Consider the following 25,310-nt stretch of genomic DNA (forward strand, 5'->3'; position numbering starts at 1 on the left):
CCATCTGGGAGGACAGGGTCAGAGCAGAGGCAAGTGGGGAAGCCCTCAGACCCCATGTCCCCATCTCTGAAGCAGCTTTGTTTTTCAAATGTCCTTCTCCTGTGGAAATCCTTGGACTGTTGTAGACTCTTTGTGGTCCTGGCTGCCAAGTCCTTCAATTCCTCAGCAAAGGCAAGCCTGACCTCCAGGCCTGAGTGTACAGGGTCAAGATTGACTTCACCACAGACAAAAAAGCAAAGGAGAAACCCCATGCACAAATGTGCGTTCTGGGCTCATTATTTCCATCATAGCCTCAGTGACTAAGGGCCCCACTCTTTAATCTTATGTCAGAAATTTAAACCTGGGTGACCCAGATTCAGTTTTTCATAATTTAATAAGAACTTGAGAAACCCAAGCTAGGAAGAGGATTAAAAATCACCAGCAATAACAAAGCCTCCAACATCTGTTCAGTGGATTAGTGTGTTAGACACGTTACAATTCCAACTCAATAGACCTAAATTTGTCCTTCTTAGAATATCATTTGAAAGATTCCCCCCTGCTCACAGGGACTCATGATACTATGCCAGGTGTTGGGGTAGAACAATTAAGAATCACTGCCCCTCTTCTCCAAAAGATTCCCCTAAAGGGGCCCAACACATAAGAAAAAAGTTGAAATACAATATACGCAGGCATAGCTAATTAAAACACAAGTCAGGAAGAAAAACCAGTTAACATCAGAGGCAAAGGAAAAATGGATCCCACCTTTCATATGAAAACTCAAAAGAATCTATCACAAGATAATTAATTCTGAAAAGCACTTTGATGCAACCAATTGTTTGACTGCCTACCCAGTATCCCACAAACTAGGATCATAACTGGAGCACCAACAATGACTTGGCACAAAGACAACGAAACCCATCTTGTGCAGTCCTGTCGTGGGCAGCTGGAACAAATCCTTCCCGAACCACTTCAGACATCAAATGCACCAATCCTCCATTTCCTTCAGTTAGAAGGGTAGTCATCACTTCACTTCTCTTGAAGAGCTAAAACCCTATTTCCCCAAAGAAAGCTGTGGAATGTTGGGCCCAAGTCCCGGGTCTGCTGGCAGTCACCAACAGGTGAGCGGGGTAAGACAGGTATTATCCATTGCCTCTTCTATGGCTGGAAACACTGAGGGGCAAAAGCATAATCCAGGAGCAGCCACAACTCAAGGGCTCTTCTCGCCTTGGCCAAGTCCCTAAAGCATGTGGGATGGGACCACCAGCCTTAAAGCTACAACCCTTTGGCCTTTCTCGCCCGTCAGTCACCCCACATAATGAAAAGGCCTTGGCCACACCCACTTCTCGGGTATTGTCTTGCACCCACCACTTGACACTTGGTTGTTCCCCAATCGATGGGCATCCACTCAGATGTCATTACACGGGGTTCTTCTGGTTAATGAATGACCTCCTTGGAGGACACACTCCAGGAGGGAATCATGGGCTAATGTCCCAGTCACTTTATCAACCAAACGTCAAATTGCTTCCCAAAATGGTTTTCCCCGAGTCACAGCTCCATTGCATATCCCATCCAAAGTATGTGTACATACGTTTTCCATCTTTTGTCAAAGAAGACCTGGGTTCAAATCCAACTACAGCCAACACTGAGTAGCTGGGTTCACTTCTGCCTACCTCAGTTTCCAGTGTGGATACTCAGAGCACCTACCTCCCAGGGTTGTTGAGAAGATCCAGTAAGACAATAATTGTTAAGGGCTTAGCACAGCTTCTGGCCCAGTGTAGGCCCTCAAACAATGTTTATTCCCTTCCCCGAGGAAGAGATGAAGCCTCAGGGTTGTTCTAGTGGGCTTTTCTTTCACTACAAGTGATCTGGAGCCCTCTTTTTTCATGCAGTGGTGAAGAGCTTGCAGTTTTTCTTTTGAGAAAGATGGTGTGTAGGCGTGAGAGTCAGGAAAACTTGTGTTCAAACCTTTATCTCCAATGCTTCCTTGGGTGTGTGGCCCCTCTCAGTGCCAGGCAGAGGAAGAGCACCTTGACGGAAGGGCATGTGCATGTGTGTGCCGCAAGACTGAAAGCACTGTAGAAAGCAGGCTCCAAAAATCTTTCTCTAGGCCAGCAGTTAATTCTATGGACATCTCTCCAGGAAGGACTTTTCCCATCATAGGCTCATTTTTAGCAACAGCAGAAAGATTAACTGTACAGAAATTAACCGTATGAAGATACTTTTTGAAGGGTGGGAAGCTCTTCTCGCTGGACTACCCTCTCATCTTAAGAAAAATCCAGGAATATTCTTTAGAAAGCAAACTTCTTGATGCTCTATTCTTGCAGGACTGAAGGGGATGAGATTTCTATTAACTCCCACAGAAAGTAAAAAGAACGAGGATGTATGTATGTATGTATGTAGATATCTTGGGGGCCCTATAACACAGTGGAGGATGTATCTTCAAAATAAACTTATTAACCTAGTGGCGAAATGCTAGGGTTCTAGACAGTAACTCAACGTTCTCTTCAAATAATTAACCCCTGAAGTTTTTATTTTAAATCAGTTAATCCTACCTAACTCCTTGCCTCTTAATATAAGCAATTACCTAGGGAACCAGTTTGCGACAGAGTGGGGACACTTCTGTACATTTGGCGCCAGCATTTATTCATATCCCAAAAAGATCTTTACTCAGGAAAACCGACTCAGTTATTTCCATTGTTCAAGTGCCACCAAAAAACCACAGGGTGGACAGTGTCCACTACTGATGTGCACGTGCGGCAGACCCAGAGATGTAAGAACCAGTCTTTTCTTTATGTTTCAACATAAAGCTTTGGACTTAAAAAGCAAAACCAAACCCCATATAGCACCCTTCCAAAATAACTTAGCCAATTAGCTTCTCACTCGCAATTCCATGACACTAAGTTCCAAGTTAGCTAGAGATGGTCGTCATGCTGCACAAATGAAATATGGACAGAGCAAGGGACTAGGATTAAGGAGACTAGTTGTGTGACCTGAGCAAAGTCACTTGATCCTCTCATCTGTAAGTTAAGGGGGTTAGAACAATAAATCTATGAGCTACAAAGATGGTCAACAAATAAAAGTGCAACATACCCATTTTCTTGTAGTACTCTTCCCAAGCCTTCGTATAATCAACCTGTCCAGTTGGAGCTGGATTTTGCTGATCTCCTTATTTGAAAATAAAGCATATCTCAAAATCAGTTTTAAAAGCTTAGTTTCACAAATGTATTTTTAACTCAACTTACAAATCATGAGAAATGTGACTTTCTTAAAGATAATATATTGTAAATGAAAATGATTCACTTAATACCATGCAACTATTACTAACTATAGCTGCCCAATGAAAATGTCTTTTCCACTAGACTCATCAATATAAATAGGAGTTGGCAGCCAGTGGGCCATGGTAAGAGGCAGGAGTGACGAGGTCCTAGGCCATCACAGGTTCCCCTCCAGACTGCTACAGCTCTTAGAGTCACAGAGAAGGCCAGCAGGTCTTGGCTAAAGAGGACATCAGTACAGAAATTCCTGTTTGTCTGAAAACCAAACAACCAGACAACTGAAATAACTGGAATTTTTTTTCCTACACTTTAAAAATGAAGAGAAAATGACAAATAAGCTGACACAGGATTTAATTTAAAACAAAAACAATTTTTAGAACAAGTCATGGGTTCAAGATTCAGACTAATTTTCTAAGTGTGTAACACCATACAATGATACTTGATGTAAATCAAAAACTGGAAAACAGTTCAAGATAGTTTTAGTGCTATATAGTTTTTAATATAATTTTCAGAAAAATGGCAACCCAAGAATGGTCTCTGTGTTACTGAATCAGCCTCCATATTCCATTTACCAGTGATTTTAGAGAGGAGCTTGGTAGGCCAAGCGACTCAAGTTAAATAAAGCTATACCCTTTTAAAGTGAGCTCCATGCTATCCAATTGCAATGAAAAAGAAATGAACTCAAAACATGAAATTTTGGCTTATAATGAAAAATATTTTCTTTGGATAAATGCATTTTTACCTTGTCCGTTAGTTTGAGTTGTAGCTGGTGCACCTGTTGGAGCTGCAGGCGGTGGCTGTGCTTGCTGCTGATAATAATGAGCATAATAAGCAGCCCAAGCTGCAGAATTTGGGTCTGTACCTGTTTTTGCTAGAACCAAAACACAAGTTTGAGATTTACCTGTGAAAAAAAATGATCTGCATGACATGCACATTATCCCAACAGGTTACTGGTGGCGTGAGCCAGAATGCAGAGACCAACTCCATTTCCTTCCCCGAGAGGGCCACTGGCCTAGTAATCTGGGCCTTCCATGACGTCCTTGGGGGCGGCCCAGCCTGACGCAGTGCAGGGAGAAAGGCTCTGTGTTTTTTTAAAGGAAGGCTCCATATTTTATCAACAACTTAGATAAAGGCAAGATGGTCTCCCTGACCGCCCTGTGGAGGGAACAGCTGATCCACGGAATGCCAGAACCGGGAAACAAAAAGATCTCATCTTGAGGTGGAAGGATGGGGCTCAAAACATCAATTCCACCAAAATGCCACGATGGAGAGGTAGCTACTGCAGGAAAAAAATGGCATTTCATGAATGACAAACTCAGTGTATGATCTTGTGATTCAAGCTCAATGGGAATGCCATGGTGTTCTGCTTTGGCTTGGTCACACATGAAGCTTGGCCAAGCTGTGCTGTGTGTTGGGGAGGGGTGGGGGCGTGAGTGCCATACTTTAGGAAGAAAACGCCCATTTTTGAGGTTCCTCCAGAAGGGTAACCTACACGGTGGAGGAGGGCACTTAAACCCACGCCACACCATGGAAATGGGGATGTTTAAACTTGGAGACAAGAGAGCAGCAGAAGGCAGCTGTGAGATAGTGGTTCACAGAAGAAAAACTCCCTACCAATTCCAGTTGTTCATTCCAAAGCCAAGTGGGCTGCCCTCAGGAAATCCTGAGCTTCCTAGACCGTATTTTCCTCAGAAACTGACTAGATTCAAAGCTTAAAAAAATTCTACTCTGAACACCTGAGATCTGTAGGCAAGACTGAACCTCGTTTGGCACACTCTAAGGAAAAAGATTTCTGAAAATGAAAACACAAGCAAACAAACATGCAACTATTTGGGAAGGAAGTGAATTGTCTATGAAAAAAAATCAAAGCATTTTCTGTGCACGAAGCAAACAACAAAAACCTCTCATAAAGCTGAAAAGACATCATAGAAGATGATCAACTAAGATGCCATAAAGACTAGTGAACTTAAGAAACCAACACCTCCCATTTCCAGTGATATTTTATGAATCACGGCAAACACTGCCTCTACCTAAAAGCACATGATGATACCTGATACCCAAGGGGGAGCTGCTGCAGAAGAAAATCAGCCTCATCGCTGGCACAGAGACGGACTGCCTTGTGCCACAACACACATTGGCATTTTCCAGACTGATAATCGCCCCATTTATTGACCACCTGTCGGAATGGCTCTTGGCATTCTCCTTAATCTGTGTCCCCATTAAGGAGATGTGAACAGAAGGGAATCCAGGGCCACAGAAATGTGAACCCTAATCCCCTGAGGCCTCCCTACTGAAGCAGCTCTGTCCAGTGAATCCCTCCAGAGTGCTACACCAACCTGGATCCAGGTGGCTGCTGATACCCCAGATAGTGAAGACAACCTCAGGACTCTTGTCCTGAGGCCTAAACCACAGGGGCAGGGGTCCTCACTTATCTTCAAAGTAGGGTCGGGGGTAGAGTAAAACCACAGTCCAACAGACACTTTTCAGGTTGGGAAAGGTCCTAAAACATAAGTGCCTCTGCAATACAAACTGCTAGCTACTACCAAAGCTTGGAGGGATCATGAAGTAGACTCCTCCGAGGCCACACGGAGGACCAGAATCCCCAGATCCACTCCTATCTCATGCTGCCTCTCATAAGCAGAGTCCAAGTCAGAGTCAAGGCCCCTGGCCAAGACACAGCTATCATTTCATGGGTGTGCCTGATGTGAGACTACACCCCACTTCCACCGTGCCACCCCTCAAAAAAAACCAAGAACTCTAGGAGCATTCTACACAGGAATAGCACGAAGGCTTGAAATACTGTGATATCTTTCACCTGGATCAGGTGGGTTCTGCTGCTGCCAATGGGGATAGGCATTTCCCCACCCTTGGGGAGCATACGGAGCTGGAGGACCACTGGAGAAGGAAAAAAAAGGGATACTGAAGGTAACTCACCAAATCCATCTCTTCGAGAGAGGTTAAAAGCCCCAGAATAAAAGCCCAGCACTTACTGAGGAGCAGGGCCTGGTGGTCCTGGATTATAAGGTGCAGGATTGTAGGGCCCCATTGGATTTCCAGGCCCCGGAGGCCCTGGAGGCCCGTGGGGGCCTGGCACACCGTGAGGCCCATGGGGAACAGGTGGACCTAAGGGATTGACTGGACCCTGTCAACAAAAGAACATATTTTAAGATAGTAACAGAACAGGTTCTGTCTAGTCCCCGAAGGGGCAGAACAGACAAAAGACCAAATAAACTGAGCACTAATGGATCAATCAGACAAGCATTTATTAAGTGACTACCATGCACCAGGCACTGTACCAAGAGCTGGGGACACAAAGGAAGGAAAAACTAGCATGCAAATAACCACGCAGCTCCCAGACACGTGTGTGCATAACACCCATTTACAAATCCAAGCAGAATGCAACCTTCGAAGGAAGGCAGCTGCGGGGGTGGGAATATCTAGCTGGTAAGGCCTGACTGCGGAGCGTGAGACTGAAGTCAAGTCTTGGAGGCGAGGAGAGGAGAGCAATTTTCAGGCATGGAGGAACAAAAAGTAAGTAGGCAATGCAGCTGGACTATAAGCTAGGAAGGGTTTTTACATTTTTAAATAGTTGTTTCTTAGCCCAAGGGCCAAATAAAGCAGGCTGCTAGGTGGCAGTAGCTTGCTTCCTAGGGCTAAGGGAGTAAGGTGTGAGAAGAATGGAAGCGGAGGGAGGGGCAGGTGATACCATGAAGAACGTTCTATGCTTGCTCCTGGAGTTTACTGAGTAGGGGAGTGCTGTGCGGAGAACTGCCTTTTAGGAAAATCCCTCTGGTAGCTGAATGGAGAAAGGCAGACCCCCCCAGCAAGCTGGCAGCAGAAGAGAGGATGGGGCTGACTGGAGAGATGCTGCTTAAGTAAAATCCACATGTGCTTATGGCACCATGGGGGGTGGCAGGTGGTGACAGCTAGTGAGGAGTATAGGGGTGACACCAGGGTGTAAGCCAGAGAGACTGGGAGGATGGTGGTGTGTGTGAGAGAGAAAGGAGGAGGGAGGGAGACAGAAAGAGAAGGATGATAACGAATTCTGTTTTAGGCAGTTTGTTCCATTTAAAATGCCGACAGGAAATGCAGTTGGAGCTCCATGCTGGAGCTGAGGAGACCAGATGGCAGGAGAGACACATCTGCGAGTCATCCACTTAAAGACCCTAACTGACCCCACAGGGGCTGAGATCCCTGAGTGGATAGTCTTGGACAAGCTGGCTGGTGGGTAGGACCCAAAGGGAGATCCGGCCAAGTAGGGGGAACCAGGAGATGGGGAGGAGACCTGAGAAAAGGCCCATCACGACTGCTAGGAACCTTGTCTCCCATGTTCCTAACAGCCTCTGCTCTCACCACCTGGAGCCGCCAAGTGCCCAAGTGGGTCTTTCTTCCTAACACACAATGGCTCTGACATGAGACACTCTCAGCCCTTGGCCTTTTTAATACCCACTTCAGAGATAACAGCTGCTTCTTCCTTCTCTATCACCATAACTGTAGGTCTTTGCAAACACCACGCCCTGACACTGTGTTTGTCAGCAATCCCCTCTCACCTCACTTTAGGAACAGAAGACTTTGGAGCTCAGGAAAAAAAATGAGTACTGCCCAAGTGACCAGTGGAACTTGTTAGTTTTAAGACTGATTTTAGTAGGGACAGGGGTGACCCTGGGCTTGAGGAGGTAATGCCCAAAGAACACAAGTCCTGGCCATGGAGAGAAAGGCTGGCTACAGGAAAGGGGCTGAACTCTCCATTGCCAGGAGGGGTACTGGCAGTTCAGGCTGCACTGACGGGCCATGTGCTTGCTTGAGTCCAGGACACTCACAGGGGCTGTGCTGCCCTTACACCATCAACACAAGCTCAGGCACCAAGGCTCCCTTGCTCGCCTGTGGCAGCCCCCGGAATACTCACACCAATCTTCTCCTCTATGAGCTGCCTTGCATAATCGATCTGCTGTGGAGTTCCCCGTATTGTAAATAACTTCATGTTAGGGTCTGCATTCGGAGGAGGGTTTCTCTGAAGTTCTATTCTAGCACCGGACTGTTGGCTTATGCTTTTGATAGTTTCTCCACCTGAAATACAAGTTGGTTGGTTTGTTTTCTTCCTCAGTTCAAAGGCCATGGAAAAAGCCTTCCAATTCTTCATGCCATCTGAAAGCATTCAGGCATCACTTTCCACTTAACTCAATAGAATATGGCATCCAAGATGTGTCTTACCAACCACAGAAGTACCAAAGAATGGACAACTTTCAAGCTAATTTGAAGAAAATACAATGCCTTTTCAGACAGGGGAAAAAAAAGGCTGAAGGCCATGAAAACATCTGGCTTGTATTTCGTCCTCTTGTAAGCAACTGAATCTTTTAACATTGCAAAGTGCATTTCTTCCTATTTTAGGCTGAAGCAAAATCACTTCCCTGTTTTTCTTTACATCTCTACACAGCCCACCATGACGACCCTTTCCCCCCCTGCTTGAGGGCCTCACTCCCAGAGGACCGCCACTCAGACTCTGGCTGTGAGAATGAAGAGCATCTTGCCTTTTCCGATGATTAATCCAGTTTTCCCAGTTGGAACGATAAAGTTAAATTCCTGCAGCCCACCGGGGGGTCCCATGCTCCAGTTGCCTTGGCCTCGGCCTCGGCCTCGACCACCAGGTCCTGGTCCACCAGGGTTACCAGCCTAAGGAGAAATGACAAGTCAGCACCCAAATCCTGGAGCCCCAACCCAGTCCCAAAGCACCATTCTGACAGCCCCCTCCCCTCCAACACTGAGCAAAGCATCCTCAGAGTGCTTCCCGATGATGACCTGGAAGAAAAACTTCAGACCTGAATGCTTCGAAGGAGGTCAGTGATAATTTCTGCTGCATGCTGACACCTGTCTGGAGGGCCTGTGATCTGGGCTATTCGATCTGGGGTAGTCCCATCATCTGCAAAGAGCACATACCTGAGTCACCCTAAATGCCCCAACAGGAGGCAGAGACCTAAGACTCAAGTGCGGACACTCACCTGGCTTGAATTGGATCCGAACACCAGCATCATTCTGAATCTTTTTGATCATCTCGCCGTTTCTGCCGATCACAATCCCCACAGCAAATCTTGGTATAGGGACCTGGTGGAAGGCGATGGAGTTTAAAGGAAATAAAAATAGCCAGGTTTTTCAACATGAAAACATAGCAGAACACTTACGAGGGGGCAAGGTGAGCAGCCCCAAAGCTTCCCTGAGAGGCGATGAAATGGAAAGTGAAGTGGTCTGACTCAGGGCGACAACTAAAGGACTTACTGGGAACATAAAATCTGTCATGACTTTGGGCTGTTCCAATACGGCAGATGTATTTTTTTTAGAAGCCTCTGAAGACAAAGGCTTGCAAAGATGAGGTGATTCCAAATCAGAAAACCTGGGTTGGAATGCCATCTCTGCCCCTCAGGACCTGCATCAGCCTGTCACCACTGTAAAGAGTGGGGGTAAGGTGGAGGTGGGGGGTGGGAAGAAGAGACACACTAAGTGCTTTCTAAGTGACCTCAGCAGTGATACTCACATCTATGCCTTCATTTCCTCCTATTCTTGACCCATATTCATTGCGCACCTCTCTGAAACCACCTTGATCACGGATTAACTCCAAGACCATTTCCTTAGCTTGCTAAAAAAGTAGGATAAAACAAAGCCCATCAGACAGGTCTACGCAAATGACTCCCCTGTCCCAAACTCCAAAGAAACACAGCGACACTTACCTGCACTTTGTAAGGGTCGCCTGTGATCCTCAGAGGCTTGTCAGCACCAGTGTTTTGGGGCCCATCCTGAATCATCACCATCTTAACACCAGCTCGTTCCTGTTTCAAACAAAGTAACGTGTCAAATAATAACGAGAAAGATTCAAAACAATCAGGTGGTTTTTCACAATCTTGGTACCTGAAGCTGCTTAATAGTCTCGCCGCCTTTTCCAATAACTAGGCCAGCCTTGCTGGCTGGGATCATGATTTCTTGAACTGCATTGCCTGGTCCATCCCCATGATGAAAGCCGGGGGCTGGCCTTCCCTTCTCAACAATCTGGTCAAGTAACCGCTTGGCTGACCTGGTGAGGGGAGAATGGCAGCAACCCAATCAAGAATCTGTTCAGAGAGAAGTTAACTAGAACCCACACTACTGGAAAAGGAGAGAGACTGTCTGCCTCAGTTTCTTCAAAGGCAAAATGCTGATAATAAGAGCACCTACATCCTAGGGTCATTGTGAGAACCAAATGAAACAGCATCTGTGAAGCACTTAACCCAGGGCACAGTAGGTGCTCCATAAATGCTCGTTTCCTTCCTTTCCTTGAACAGTACATTCAAGAGCAGTGTTTTAATTTGGCAAAGTTAAGTTGTCCAAATCTACTTTAAGAAGATTCCCAACTCTGCCTCCAAATCTGGATATAATCTAAGGAGTTTATTTGTGCAAAGAGGGTAGGGGACAAAGTAACTGCAAGGATCTGGTCTACAGTAAAGGAAAATGCGAGAAATGAGCCCACTAGCCAGGCCCCAGTTAATATACTCACTGAACAGACTCAGGGGTCCCGGTTAACATACAAGACCTTTCGGGCAGGCCACCGCTGTCTGAAATAAAGAGAAAAATCAGAATCACATTTAAAAGTGGGACGAATGGCTGCAGCTAGTCACTAGCAGGCAAAAACCAGTGAAGAGAAAGGTCTCTTACCAGGAGCGATTTGTATTTTGCATCCAGACTCCTGCTGTATGCGTGAAATCTGCTCACCTCCTCTGCCGATTACTAGTAAAAACAGAAAATCAATGGTTGAAGATTCCAGGAAAATAAGACTGGACAAAACTTTTATTTACTCCCAACTTCTCAACATCACTTACTGAATCCAACCATTCCATCTGGAACTTTGTATTCTTCTGTCATTACTGACCTAATTGGAAGGAAAGAAAGAAGCTAAGTTATGATCTTCTCTAACAAAATAAACATTAGGGGAGCATTCTAACTGACTCCAGCAGGCCCAGTGCTCTGGGCACTACATTGCTTCCAATGATTTCCAGAGTTTTCAGTATCCCTTTATGGAGAGAACTGATCCCTTCCTTTAAGCACACACACAAAAATATCCACTGAAATTTGGGTCTTAATACAGTTTATAACACAAACAAACAAAAAACCCCCAACCCAACACCAGCACATTTACATTATCTGCTAAACCATAATAATATTTCTGCTTCTATTAATTTTCTCTAAGTTGACCAATTATACTCCTGAAGCCACCCTTACATTCATCATGGTTTAAATGCATCTCACTGCCACTTCCCACAAATCTGTTATTACCATCAACATTTAAACTGAGAATATGCAAGGAAAGAAGCTGTATGGTCTACCTTTGTTGCTGATGCATTGGCGGTAATTGGGTTCCAAAGGCTAAAAAGAACGAATATTTGCAACTGTCAGAAGTTTTCTTACACAAACCCACAGTCCACAATTAGCTCCCCTGTTGGGCCTTCTCAGGATCATTACGTTTCACTTAAAAAGCTAAGATAAGCCTTTCCAAAAAGCCAGCTCAAAGTCAGAAGAGGTTATCACTAGGGCAAGAAGGGGATGGTCTCAAGTGGTTTGCTTTCCATTCTCTGGGCTTTTCAGATGCCTAAGGGAATCAGGGAGGGATGGGGGAGAGGAATACATGTGTCCTTTCCCATCATGAACATTTTAGGTTTGAGAACTGAGACTCCTTCTCCTCGTAGTACCATGCGAGATTGCTCATCACTTCCCCTCCCTCCTTACACAGCTGAGTTTTGATATTGAGGGGACTGAAAACTCAAGGGCCTAATCATGTCGTGGAAGGTCATCCCCAGCTGGGGCCAGAACCCCTCACAAGGAGGTGACCAGGGTCCAGCAAACTCCCAAAGCCTGTGAAATGTCAGAGGCAGGATTGTTAACCCAGGCTGATTCTTGAGGACAGACTCAGCACCTGTGTTCTTCTAACTACCCAAGCTTGTGCTGGTCATCACTGACTGTGAATGTTGTGTTGGAAGAAATCAAGAATGATGTGCACTAAATCACAGCATCAAGAATCAATAAACAGTCCCCACTAATTCAACTAAATCATCTGGGCTGCATACAGACAGTGGCAAAATCTTCCTGCTCAGCTGAAACCAGAACACTCACCATCATTCTGAGGAGCGACCTTCTTAGCATCTGGTTGATCTGCAAAACGAAGTTTTTGAACATTTTGGTCCAGAAGCCCAAGATACCTTTAAACTAGTGGCTCTCCCATGAATGTCAACTGTAGCATTTTTTTTTTAAAAGAACACACCTTGATGTACATATTTTATTGAAATTTCAGGGGTGTACTTTAGTTTGACATTTGAACCAAAATTTAAAAATAAAAAAAAAGAAAAAAAAAAAAGGAAAAAAAAGGAAACAAACACAAAAAGCCACCAACCCCAAACTGTTAGTATTCTAGAAAAATCAGATTCTTATCCTTTCATTCTGTTTTTAAAGAGGCACAAACATTTAAGAAACAAAACCTTTAAATTGCAGACACTGAATCACAGGCCTGAATGTTGGCTAAATGTTTTAGAATGATAAAAGACAGTATTTGACTCTGTTACTAGGCAAAGAATTAGGTGCTAAGGGCTAATGATGCTTCCATAGTAGGAACTAAAAATTAAAAAAAAAAACCCTCTCAAAATGTGAAAAAAAGATGGACACACCAAGAGTCCAGTCTTTGCGACAGTGACAAAGGTAGGCAAGAAAAAAAAAAATCACATATCGATACAGCCCTCAGGCTTGACTGTCAAACATCCCAGCACACAAATTCCTTCTCTTCATCCAGTCCTTTATGCAATGAATGTTTTAAAATAGACATTTGATATCAGGAAATAACCCTTCAGAGGCTTCTTCCCACCCAAGATTCAAGTTCATCTGATACAACACTGTAATGATGTGCAGCAAAAACTGAGACACAGGATCCAAGAAATGTCTGTGTCCATTTTGAGGAGCCATCAGTTTACTTCACGTTTACACACTAAACACAGGTAATAAATAAAAATTCCTGCCTTTAAAAGGAGAGGGCATTCCCTCCCAGTGTGTTGTACTGCTCGGACTTGTCCAAGAGCCATCTACACATGAGATAAAAAGAATACATTACATATATCATCTGAAGCATCATTAGCTCATTTCTATATATTCAAAACCTCACTCTTAATAGGAAAAACATTATTATGAATGGAAACAAGCACTCCTGGTCAAAGGCTAGGATACATTCTATAGGCTATTACCATCCTCTTCCAACAAAATAAAAAAAAAGGCAAAAAAAAAAAGGCAAAAAAAAGCAAAAAAAAAAGTGCCAAAGCTTATACAGCAAACCTAGCAAACAACATGAGTGGACTTTCTAGAGCTTACAAGCTTCTCACAAGTGAGATGCAAAGAAACATGTGTATTTTAAAAAACACAGAGCCCTGGTTACAACACCCAGACTAACTTTTAAATTAAACCAAAAACAAAATCCCACAAACACCAAACACCACAAAAAAACCCAAACCAAAACACACCCAAAGGGCACATCCTATTAACACCTTGATCAGGTCACAGCGGGGAAGTAACCTTGAGTAGGATCCATGACACGTTTCCTAGACTGAATAAGCTTCATTTTCTACTGGAGGATCAGTAGTTTTGGACCAATCGACTCTACCTGCTGCTGCCCCCAATGTCAACTACCTTACCTAAAGTGCCCCCTGCCCCAGGCCAACATAACTGGCCACATTTGTAGCCCCTTCCTCCCTGAAATTAAGTATTGCTTTGGTCACAGTGTCTGTGATGAAGTAAACTTGGAAGCACTTGAAAAAAGAGAAAATACTGACAAGGAGAACAGCGTACCTCCATCCTCCAAAGGCCTTTTCTGTCCCCCATAACCATAATCATTTGAATTCAGTGACGTGCCTGCATCACCTCCAATTTTGGCTGCAATCTTGAGAAGAAAAAGAAAGAAAAAACACGTAGTTATTTTCAAAAAATACAATTCCCTCCCAGTCAGACAAGTAATTCTTTTAGTATTATTCACACATTATATTTTTCTACTACAGGTAGCTAGGCACCACAACAGATAGAATGATGGGCCTGGAGTCAGTAAGATCTGAATTAGAATCCCACCTCAGTCACCTCCCACCTGTGTGACCCCTAAGCAAGTTACTTGACCTCTGTGCCTCAGTTTCCCCCGCTATAAGATAGGGATAATAATAGCAACATTCCCCCCCCCGCCATGTTGCTGTGAAAACCAAATGAAGTCTATGTGAAGCACTCAACACAGTGTACCCACTACAGTACCCTGCCCATAGTAGGGTGCTGAAAAAATGCTTATTCCTATTCCTTCCCCTTCCTTGGGGAGAAAGACTATGTGTTCTTATTCATTATTCCATTTCCCCTAGACCAGGCAGGAAAGAAGTCTGGTCTAGAATGAGAACGGCACAGTGCAATTCAGCTCCAGAAATCCCAAGTGGATGCAGTGATGAGGAAGGAAGGGCTGCCCAAGTGTGAAGCCCCCTGCAAGGGGCTGGGATTCTAAAGACAGAAAATGGGGGAAAAGCAGAGAAGAGGCAAGACTATTCCCCTGTGTCCTGAGGTAACAAAGAGAAAGCAAGCAGCCCAATCTGACTGGAAGAGGAGGCTGTTAACCAGCCTGACAGACCAGGCTGAGACTGAGGGGATCACTTCGACAGTCTCAGCCAGGGGTCTCTGTGACCCTTGGCTTTTGGGACATCTTCCCTAGCCAATAGGAAAAGAAATAATTCTGGAGTTTATCATGTATATGGCACATAAAAAAACGTCGAGATTAATTTGGATAGGACAATTATCTACCCAACATACTCTATGCCCCCTGATGAGCTTCTTATATATACCTCCTCCCCACTCAGGTAAGCTTATTTTATTTTGGAAACTCCTGGTCTAGTCAAGAGGGGATGAGGGCTTCAAGCCACAGAAAGGCAAAGAAAGAGGACTTGGCATCTGATGGCAGTGGGGAAAGAGATGAGGAGCTTCAGAACCAAGGATGACTCTGTTTAAGTTTTGAACCTAGGTGACTGGAGGAGGATGTGCCCTCGACTTGAGGAAGCTAGAGAGAAGGCTTAATCCTGGAGGACCTCCTGATAGAGCTGGCTTCAGAGCAGACTCTGAAGCCTGTTTAGCTGAATTAGAAGGAAAAACATCTCCAGGCATGGTCCATAGGGAGGTGGAGCACTATCAGACACTCTGGTCACTTGGCCACTGCGCAGGGGAGGGGGAGAGGCCAGGAGAGTGTCACCTCTCAGCTGTCTCTACCACAAAGGAGCCCCTGATCCACTCCTTTTTATGGCTGGTGGGGGTTTTAAGCTCCAACTGGTGCTGAACCAGACTAAAAGTTAGGTAAAATGCTCGGTCCTTATGAGTAACTACTTCAGAGGATCATGAGAAAAATACTCTATAAATAAAAAAAAAAGGAGACAGGTGAGTAACCATCATTTCATGAATTGTCTGCATGACACCACCTGCCTGTGTCTAATCTTACCAAATTGTTTTGCTACAGGAAACTGACCACTCAGTGCCCCCTCAGCACCCCCCATTTCTTCCCTGGAGAGCTTAAAAGCATCTTTGTTCCTTTTGGTTGTCACCTATCATCCTTTCAAGTACTCGGTTCTATCTAATGAAGTTCTTAACCTGAACTGGGTTTTTGGTTTTTTAAATACCAGTATTTCAATGTAAACATGTAAACTTTATGCATGAGCTTCACTCATGGCCAAAGGGGTCCCAGTCTTCAGAGGAAAGGAGCAATTCTATTATGCATCAGCAACCAACCTAGTTAGTTCACTCCCCCACCCAGGGACCGTAAACTCCAGAGGTCAAGGCCTACATCCCCAGAAGCATCTAGTGGGTGCTGGGTCAAGTGCTGCTGAACTCTTGGCTGCTGTCTGACACCAGTTTCTATATGCCCAGGGCTTCTCTGTCAGTGACACCAGAGCCATCTCAGAGATGACACTTCCCAAGACCCCCACTCCTAGCACCCTGGCCATCCCCATGGGTGCTCCACTTCCTCAATACTAACCTCCAGATTTGGGTCTCCAGTGAGACCATACCTAGACAGCGTAGATGTCTGGCCCACCCACCATTCTCTACTTTATTGATTGAGAACTTGCAGCTACACAGAGTCGGAACCAGAGCTTGGAATATCTTCTGCGCTAACCAAGAAGTTAAAATTACATCGAGGACTTCAGGATCTGTTCTGGAGAAGACACTGAGCAGGGCACAGCTCTGCCATCACACAGCTACCTCATTTCTCAAGTCTCTCCCTTTGTTCTGTGCAGCAGTCAGGGGCCACCAGCCAGTCTGGTATGACCTGCCTCAACTTGAGAACTGGGCCTCAGAGAGGCTGAGCTTCTTGTCCAAGGTCACACAGGTGTTAAGCAGAACAAAATCAAGGTCTCCCCAGTAGAAACACCTTTCTTCTGGGCTTACTGGGTCCCCTACAGAACCAGAGGATTACCTTAAGTTCTGCTGAACTTTCCCTTGGGATGGCATCCAAGAGATTCATAACCTCAGGGCGTGTCTGATTCCTCCTTCCTCCCCTACAGTCAGTACACAGTACACAAGAGTCAGTACACAGACTCTCTGCCATGGGTCCATTCTAACTCTTATCCTGTTCATTTGTTTCCAAATGAATTCTCTAGAGGTTTCCCTCATCATTTCGTGAGTACTGTCTAATATTCTCGGCTCTTGCTTAGATGACCAGTCTACCTGATTACTCACTCATTACCTTTAGGTTCAAATACAAATTTCAATTTCCTTCCAGATCTGAGAATTTAAAACCAATGCAGAACAGGCCTATTTCACTTCTACTCTTGGGGAAAAACAAAAAGAAAACATCAGTTGATTGTGGTTTTATTAAAGCTTCCTAAACCACTGAAAATTATTCTAAAAATCTTGTACTTCTTGCTTTTTAAAAATTGCATTTTTACTTCAAAATATATCCTTTTGTTACAGCAAGTCAGCCCTTGTCACAAAAAAAAAATTAAAACAAGAAAAACCAAGCAATGTACCAACTGCATGCAATACTGCTACCAAAATATTGAAGCAGCCCTTTTTGTATTAACAGAGAACTTTAAACCAAGTCTGTGATGTGAGGCTTACCTACTGGAGAATAGCTACATGAACTGCAGTCCAAGAACATAATGGTCTATTCACTTGCCATAAGAAACACATATGAATCCAGAAAGCACAGGGAAATGCCTGTCAAGGCAAACCATGGACAAGAAAAGTATCTTACGAAAGCAAATCTTGTAGAATCCTAATTGTCAAGCCAGGCCCCAAAGAGAAAGAAACAAGGGCACTAAAGAGGGAACCTTTGGAAGATGCACACACACGAATGCCACTTCATTAGCGCACACAGTGTGGGTGTATTGGGTAAGGTTTTCCTAAATGGCTTTGTTACAAGAGAGCTTCAGGGAGGTGCACTTTCTTCAGCTTCTTGAATGTCCTTTGACACCACGCACCAACCACGATCACCTACACCTGGTCTGAGGGTGCTGGGCCCCCAGCCTGGAACGCACTCCTTCCTCTGCTGCAAATCCTGGCCTCCGCAATGGAAAGCCTTCCCCCGGCCCTCCTACTCACGCTGGATGTGCTTGCTTTGTATACTTTTTTTGTTGTTTCTCCCATTAAGGTACAAGCTTGAGGGCTGCAACTGTCTTTTGCCTCTTTTTATATACCTAGTGTTTAATACATAGTCATTTTGGTTCTCCAAATCTTTGTGACCCTTTTTGGGGTTTTCTTAGCAAAAACACTGGAGCGGTTTGCCATTTCCTTCTGCTCATTTTATATATGAGGAAACCAAGGCAGACAGGGTTAAGTAACTTGCTCAGGGTCACACGGCCATTGAGCATCTGAAGCTGGATTTGAACTCAGGCCTTTCTGACTCCAGGCTAAGCACTTTATGTACTATGGTGCAGCACATAGGTGCTTAATAAATGTTTATTGATTTTCTGTTGGGTGGGCATCACTCCAAATTGCTTTCAAAAATGGCTAGACCAATTCACAGCTCCATCTTCTCATAGTCCTAAAATATGGATGATTTCCATCTTCTGTCACATCTGCCAATTTGCAGGATGCAGCAGTTGTTCTGGTGGGCATTTTTACTATTAATAACGTGGGACAGTTCTTTACATGGTTACCTTATGGTTTTGAGGGGAAAATTGTTTGTTCATATCTTTTAATCACTTATCCTTTAGGGAACAGCTCATTTGCTAAAGATATTTAATTTCAGAACCCGTCAGAAGCATTTGATAAAAAGATTTTTTCCCCTGACATTTCCTCTTATCCTAATTCCACTGCCTTCTAGAATAGTTTTTTTAAAAAAATTTCATGCAATGGAAATTATGCATTTCTTTTTTAGGACTGTTTGCATCCTTTGTTTAATTAAGAATTCTCCAACACGTCACTGTACCTGGCTTTAATTTTTAAAAATGGTATTAACTTTTCATATTCAAGTCATATCTTCTTTGAGCTTGTGGTATGGAGCGTACAATGGTGTCTAACCCTAATTTCCTAAAGGATGAATTTACAATAAAGATTCATGTTAATAAAACAGCACAAATATGAAAAGTTAAATGAGCAGCCAAAGGCCAATAGTAGTTTTTTTGTCTAAATGGGTTCTCCATCCTTATTGTTCAAGAGTATGAGTCTTTGCAGGGATGCCTTTTATTTTTTAATGGAGGATGAATAATACATCTTTTAAAACCCATTTTAAACACTTCTCTTTCAAATTTTCACAGCCCATTCCTAAGAAGGTAAAAGCATTTTAAGTCATCTGAAGTCCAGAGGCACACTTGGTGCCTCACTCGCTTTCTAGCTGTGACTGGGCAAGTCCCTCACCCTTTCGAGGCCTCAAGTCTGCTCATCTGTAACATCAGAGGTTGGACTCTTTTCAGCTCTGAATCTATGGTGCTACGTCACAGCAACAATGCAAAGAAAACACGGAGTGAAATGTACCAAGAGTTTCACTCCCAATGGTCCAAGAAAACCCTTTTAAGCTCAATTCTAAAACACTGGACCAGAGGCTCAAATCTGACTGATGCTCAAGGTAACCTGCATCTTGCATTCCTCAACTGAGAAATCACCAGTGAACACAATACATCCTGACCTAAGACTCTGCAACAAGAGTGTCCAAATCCTAGAAAAAGCCCCATATTATCATTTTAGGGCACCATAAAACACTCAAAACTTTTCTAAGGCTTTTCTCCAGGATAGGAGTGGCCCTACGGTACAGATCTTCTCTCACTAGACCGAAACTCCTGCAGCCTGCTTGTTCTCCTATCATCCTGGCACCCAAGGCCATGTCCTTTAGCCTAGGGCTTCACAGGGGACAGTCTATGCTCGGGAAGCTTGAATATTACAAATGCCAGAATTTAAGAATAAATAGTGCATTTTTTTAACCCATAAGACAAAGAAAATAGATATGATGGAAATTTTTATTTCAAAGTAAAAGCAATACATTTCTTTTCATTGATGTTCCTGGTCCTCCTGGTGTTAAAAATCACCATCTGTCACCCTTTTCCTGGAAGCATTTTGTCTAGATACCTAGTCTACTTCTATACATATATCTCCTCAGACTGGAAAGGAAAACTTCTTGAAAGCAGATTCTGAGTGTCATTTGTAGAGACTTCCCCACAGCATAAACCTAATCAAGCCTGGATGACTTAATGATCAAGAGAACATACAGTTAAATATATTCATTTTTAAAGCTGTGGAACTGAGGCTCCAAGGAGTGATTTGATTCAAGGTTAGGGCTAATTTTGCACCCAAACCCAGCTTGGAAAATCTGCCAGCCAGATTTGGGCTCTTCCTACAGACAAGAAGTTCCAAGAGATCCTCAAGTTACTGAGCTTGCTTCCACACTCCAGAAGAGCAGTCAGCCCATCAAGGAGGCAGATTATGACCCTTCCTAGGCTCAATATGGTGTCATGGGTTGTTGTGGCCAGCCAAAGGAAGAAGAAAAAACCCTCAACAATGCCAGACAAAAACCAAAAAAGGCTCCCCATCTGCTCTCCCATCTTTCAGAACTGAGCTTCTCCTCACTTTCTGGGGCTGGACCCATAGTGAGTCTTTCTTTCCAGTTTGATGGGCTCTGGCAGAGCTTGAGTCCCTGTTACAAACTTTGGGAACCTCAGGTCACTGCCATACCATAAAGCCTAGGAAGAGGCTGTTTCCACAAACATCAAGGGTTTGGGCACTATATGAGGGCCCTCACGTGGGTACATGCTGTTAGGACCCAAGTACTGGGTAAAGTTTAAATAACAATTCAGAACTGCCTGGGGCAGGTCTCTCTTGTGGTTTTTGAGACTGGCCTCCTAACTACTGAACTACAGTCTCCACAAAATAAATGCAAGGCAGTTAGAGCACCAGCAATGGGGATTCTGAGGCAGAGGTGAGAACAGAGGACATTCTGAGAATGGAAGACAGGCGGTGGAGGGCCGCCTGGGAGAGCCAAGAGAAGGTCAGGTTGAGACAGGCTTTAAAAGTCAGACACATTTGTGTTTCATGTGAAAAGCAACAGGGAGCTTCTAGAGCTTACTACGGAGTGAGGGTAGGGATACATTGAAAACACATTTAGTGGGGAGAATCTTAGGAAAGGGAAGAAGCGTTTTACAGAGTGCCTACTATGTTCTGGGCAGTGTGCTTATGTTTCCAAACAGTACCTCATCTGGGGGAAGGGGGGGTGCTATTATCACCTACGTTTTGCAAACAGAGGTTAGCATCTAGCTTGGTCTTTTAAGAAAATAATTTTAACAAGCAGAAGTGGAGACCTGGAGGGATGGCGGATGACTTGCACCGATACTGGCTGGCAGGTGGAACAGAAAAGGGGGATGTAGTCTTCAAAGTTGTGGAAGTTCAAAAAGAGGTGCCCACAGCAAGCCACAGGCTCTCGGGGCCCTAGGCCAGCCAATCACCTACTGAGGCTGTATTCTATCTGACCTAAGGGTTCCCAAATCCAGTGAAATCTCCACGCAGGCCTTATCTTGGTGCCCTCAATCGTTCAGTGTGGCGGCTGGCACAAAACAAGCACTGAGAAAGTAGTGAATGGAGCTGGAAAACAGAATGATAAGTACCCAGACGCTGCCCGGTGAAGTCCCTATTCATAAGGGAAAAGCAGACTAGAAAGCCAACAGATGCTGCTGCTCCTGCCCAGCACCAAGAGAACCTGGGGAAGGGGCGGGGTTTAACGCGAAGGACGCAGGAGCTAGCCTGTGTTCTGGACTGGGCAGCACCCGCTCCTCCCCGCTAGAACACAAGGAGCCCCCGAGATCGGGCGTCCTTTCGGGGATCCCGGCTCAGCCCGATGGGCAGGCCATCAAAGCCACATCCCCGCTTTTCTAATTCGGCCCAACCTTTGCTCGCAAAAAGATCCCCTACTCAAGCCTCCCGTGGTGTGACTCGGTTTCTCCATCCTCCCCTCCAGGGTATCCACCCGCCCAGGGAGTCCTACACGCCCCCTCCCCCAGCCAAGCGCGGGACGCAGGAACAATGGGCAGCTCCTTCCGAGTTTCCCAAGGGTGGAAAGGGGCTCCCTGGCGACCGTTTGTACTCCCCCCCCCAGGACTTGTGTCCCCCTCCGGGGGGGGGGCCGACCCCTTAAGTGCCCACCAGCGGGGGAGGGGCGCGTTACGCCCCCCCCCCGGATGTGAGCCCCCAAAGCACTCCGAGCACGTGCCCCTTCCCCTCTCCCCCAGCCCGGGCTCCTTCTGGAGTCACCGCGCCCCCCGGCCCACGTGGGGCGCCCCCTCCCCCACCGCCGGGCCCTAGGCTTCCTCCCCACACGGGCCCGCCTCCCGCGCCGGGGCCCGGGCCGTTTCGGGGCGGGCGCCAGGCACATGCGGGACGGCCGCGGGCTTCGGGCGGGCAGGGCCTCTGGCTGGTCCTGGACTCCGCCTCGGGCCCGCTCCGCTCGGCCCCCCTCAGGCCCGGGCCCGGCCGCGCGGCCCCGCTCCCCACGCCCCCACCCCGCCCCTACCTGCCGCGCTCGCTGCAGCGCGTCCTTAAAGGCGTCATTGACGCCGCTGCCGCCGCCGCCGCCGCCGCCCGAGCCCGAGGCCGGAGGGGGGACCGTTGAGTAGTCTGCCATGACCCAGCTGCGGTGGCCGCTACCGCGCGTCCCTGGAGCTCCCTCTCCCAGCGCGCTGCTAAGAAAGAAAGAAAATGGCGGCCAGCGGGACCGGATCACATTCTTGCGCGACCATCGTGCCGTGCAGGGGGCGGGGACACCGGCAGGGAGATCTCGCGAGGCTGGGGGAAGGGGGCGGGCGGGGAGGAATCAAGGGTGGGGGTGGAGTCGGAGGTGGGGGCGGGGGTGCGGCGCGGCAGTTCTCGCGAGACCTGTAGATGACGCCGGCGGGGATGGCGTTCGGGTCCCGCCTCCGTCGCCTTTCGTTGCTGCTGGAGGCAGGGCGCCCGCCCGCCCCCTCCGGCAAGCAAGCTTGGTAAGGTCCGGCGGGGCGACCGCGCTCGGCGTCTGGTGGTAAGAGGAGGGTGGGCGGCTGGCCGCGGAGGCCGCGGTGCGGAGCGGGGATCGGTGACAGAGCTCAGCGGCTCGGTCAGGACCGGGGTGTGGAGATCGAGGCTGCCATGGGGGGGCGGGGATTAGGACGGTGACGTCATCACGCCGGTGACGCAATAGTCCCGGAAGACGTCGTGACGCCGCGGCGGCCGCGGGCGGGGCAGATGCGGGCGGCCCCGAGGGTTCCTCTGGTAGCTGGGAGGAGGCGAGAGGCGGGCGCCTGGAAGAGATGTCCCGCCGAACGCAGCTCAGGAGCTGCGGGGAACCTCCGAGAGCCGGCCTGGCTGAGGCAACCCAGCATGGTGGTCAGGAGAGGGAAGCGGCCGTGACCGAGGAGGGGGGCTCTCACAAGGAGGGGTGAGTTGGGGGGGACACGCCCTCGAGGACAGCCCCCCCACGCCCCAGGCCTGAGTCGCCCCCATTCCACTTTTGTTTTTTCATTCAGTTGTTGGGGGACACCCCTGTTCTGTCCAAAGCCCCGGGGTGGGGGAAGAGCAAGGATGAGACAGTCCTCTCCTCTGTGGGCCCGACAGTGGCGGGGGAAGGGTAAGGTCGCCCCCTCCCCTGGGGAACCCGACAATGGGGGGGAGGGTAAGATCGTTCTCTCTCCTGGGGAACCCGACAATGGCGGGGAGGGTGAGATCACCCCCTCCCCTGGGGGGAAAGATGATTAGATAAAACAGCCCCTGTGGTGGGGGAGCAGGTGGAAGAAACTAGCAAGCCATGTCACCAGATTCCCTGGGAAAGCTTGTCCAGGGAGGTCTTGGAGATTAGGATTAGAGGAAATCTGGCCTCTTCTCTGTCATTTAGCCAGAGACTTAATTCGTGGGTTTCCTGGCCTCTCCCCTGCCCTTCTTCTGCCAGCTCTCCCCAAAGTGACTGATGACTTCTTAGCCCCAGGCCCCACTTCTCTATGGGTTTTTGTGATAACGCTCTCCAGGACTTTTGTCCAAGTTGTACCTTGTCTCCAGTGTCTTCCAGAGCTCGGTCCAGCTTCGCCGTTCTCTCCTGGCTCTTTGCTGTTTCACACTCTGATCTCCTTGGTTACCTCTCCCACCCATTTGCTCTCGACCTCCATTCTTGCATTAAATTGTTCTTCCCGCAGACATTCTATAGTCTCCTGTCTCTCTAACTCCCTTACTGCTGTGGAACTTCCCTTCCCTCCCCCCCCCCCCCCCCCCCCCCCCCGGTAGCCTTCACTCTCACCCCTACTGTCAACTACTTGTCAGGTTCTGCCGGTTTTCTCTTGGTTTCGCTCCTCTGACATGGCCCTCATCACCTCATGCCTAGACTGTTAGAAGAGCCCCTTCTAGTCCATCCTCCACTCAGCTGTCCACCCCCCCATCCTAATGCTCCAGTGGCCTCCCCCCAGGATTGACCCCTCTGATGTTTCAAGCCCTTCTTACTTAGGCTGTCCTAGACCACTCTCCTCAGTGTGCTCTGGACACTCCGCCAGACTTGGGCATTTCCATTCACTGTCCCTCATGCCAGGGCTTCCTAGTCTCTGTCTCTTCGCTTCTCTGAATTCCTTCAAAGTCTCCTTACCTTCTGCAAAAAGCCTTACCTGATCCACCTTCTTCCTCCTGATTAGGCAGGGGTCTTGTATCCTGTCTGTATGTAGTTTGCACGATGTCTTCTCCTATTAGAATGTGAGCTCCTTGAGGGCAGGCACTGGCTTTTGCCTCTTTGTCTCCCTCCCTAACCTTGCATACAGTAGGCACTTAATAAATGTTTTTTGAATTGATTTGACTACTGCTTCCCTTGGGGTTCTAGGATGAACCCTAGTGGGTTGGGGCTTCTAGCACTCTAGTTGCATTTAATGTAGTCCTCATTATTGATCAGCCAGTAAAACCAGAAGTGTCAGAAAGGGTAATAGTAAGTCCACAACATTTGCCTCAGCTCAGGGGAGCCTGTACATACATACCAAGGTCCTTGGGGAGGGTGAGCTCAAATTTAAAGTAATAGTGGCAGTGTACACGTGCTGAGAGAACATGTGTGGCTGTTTCAATCCTTCTGATAACTTGGCCCCAGAAGCCCTTTTCTTACTTCATAGAGACCTCATGAGGTTCTCTTCAGTAGTATACAGCACTTACTATATACCAGGCACTATGCTAAGCTCTTTACGATTATTGTCTCATTTGATTCTCACAACAACCCTTTTTCACACTTGAGGGAACTAAAGCAGATGGGTAAAGTTGTTTGCTGTGGGGCCCGGTGTCTGAGGCTAGATTTGAAATTTGGTCTTCCTGACTCCAAGCCCAATGTTCTGTCCCCTGAGCCACCTCACTGCCCACAGCTCTCTGCTGGCCGTGGTGGATCAGTGCTTTTCTAGAGGTCACAGTCAGTATTTCTCTTCTTTTGAGGGAGCGGCCAAGATCCCTGAAGCTTCGGCTTTCCTTGGGAGCCATGTTGTCGTTGGCCATGACTTTATATCAAACTCTAGTACTGACTCAAGTTGCTGGTGGGACCTCTCTGATAGCCCCAACTCACTGGTGGTCTCCGAACTCTCCTCTCAG

At 46.9% G+C, this 25,310-nt stretch overlaps 2 protein-coding genes across 12 annotated transcripts in view; one reads left to right on the forward strand and one right to left on the reverse strand.

Annotated features, from left to right (window-relative positions):
- The window catches only part of FUBP1 (far upstream element binding protein 1), a 28,645-nt gene extending 6,145 nt beyond the window's left edge, over nt 1-22,500 (reverse strand). The window contains exons 1-19 of one of the 5 annotated variants that reach the window (XM_020968496.2): nt 22,252-22,500; nt 14,097-14,187; nt 13,277-13,339; nt 12,384-12,422; nt 11,600-11,639; nt 11,096-11,145; nt 10,932-11,003; nt 10,774-10,831; nt 10,152-10,314; nt 9,974-10,072; nt 9,781-9,882; nt 9,251-9,353; nt 9,071-9,171; nt 8,783-8,924; nt 8,161-8,321; nt 6,245-6,396; nt 6,070-6,149; nt 3,997-4,125; nt 3,070-3,144 (exon numbers count right to left, since the gene is read on the reverse strand). In XM_020968496.2, the coding sequence (XP_020824155.1) occupies nt 3,070-3,144; nt 3,997-4,125; nt 6,070-6,149; nt 6,245-6,396; nt 8,161-8,321; nt 8,783-8,924; nt 9,071-9,171; nt 9,251-9,353; nt 9,781-9,882; nt 9,974-10,072; nt 10,152-10,314; nt 10,774-10,831; nt 10,932-11,003; nt 11,096-11,145; nt 11,600-11,639; nt 12,384-12,422; nt 13,277-13,339; nt 14,097-14,187; nt 22,252-22,362 (1,831 nt within the window). In that variant the 5' untranslated portion in view covers nt 22,363-22,500. Of the gene's footprint in view, nt 1-3,069; nt 3,145-3,996; nt 4,126-6,069; nt 6,150-6,244; nt 6,397-8,160; nt 8,322-8,782; nt 8,925-9,070; nt 9,172-9,250; nt 9,354-9,780; nt 9,883-9,973; nt 10,073-10,151; nt 10,315-10,773; nt 10,832-10,931; nt 11,004-11,095; nt 11,146-11,599; nt 11,640-12,383; nt 12,423-13,276; nt 13,340-14,096; nt 14,188-21,046; nt 21,456-22,251 lie in introns of those variants that run through there. The other 4 variants (XM_020968497.2, XM_078156728.1, XM_020968498.2 and 1 more) reach the window with 4 other exon arrangements.
- A 123-nt stretch (nt 22,501-22,623) lies between these two features.
- The window catches only part of DNAJB4 (DnaJ heat shock protein family (Hsp40) member B4), a 38,508-nt gene continuing 35,821 nt past the window's right edge, over nt 22,624-25,310 (forward strand). The window contains exon 1 of one of the 7 annotated variants that reach the window (XM_020968515.2): nt 22,624-22,717. The gene's annotated coding sequence lies outside the window, so the exon portion shown is untranslated. Of the gene's footprint in view, nt 22,756-22,932; nt 23,152-23,252; nt 23,341-25,310 lie in introns of those variants that run through there. The other 6 variants (XM_020968512.2, XM_020968514.2, XM_078156730.1 and 3 more) reach the window with 6 other exon arrangements.

This window comes from Phascolarctos cinereus, unplaced genomic scaffold (assembly GCF_003287225.1).
Source record: "Phascolarctos cinereus isolate Bilbo 61053 unplaced genomic scaffold, phaCin_HiC Scaffold_5;HRSCAF=322, whole genome shotgun sequence".
NCBI classification, from domain to species: domain Eukaryota; kingdom Metazoa; phylum Chordata; class Mammalia; order Diprotodontia; family Phascolarctidae; genus Phascolarctos; species Phascolarctos cinereus.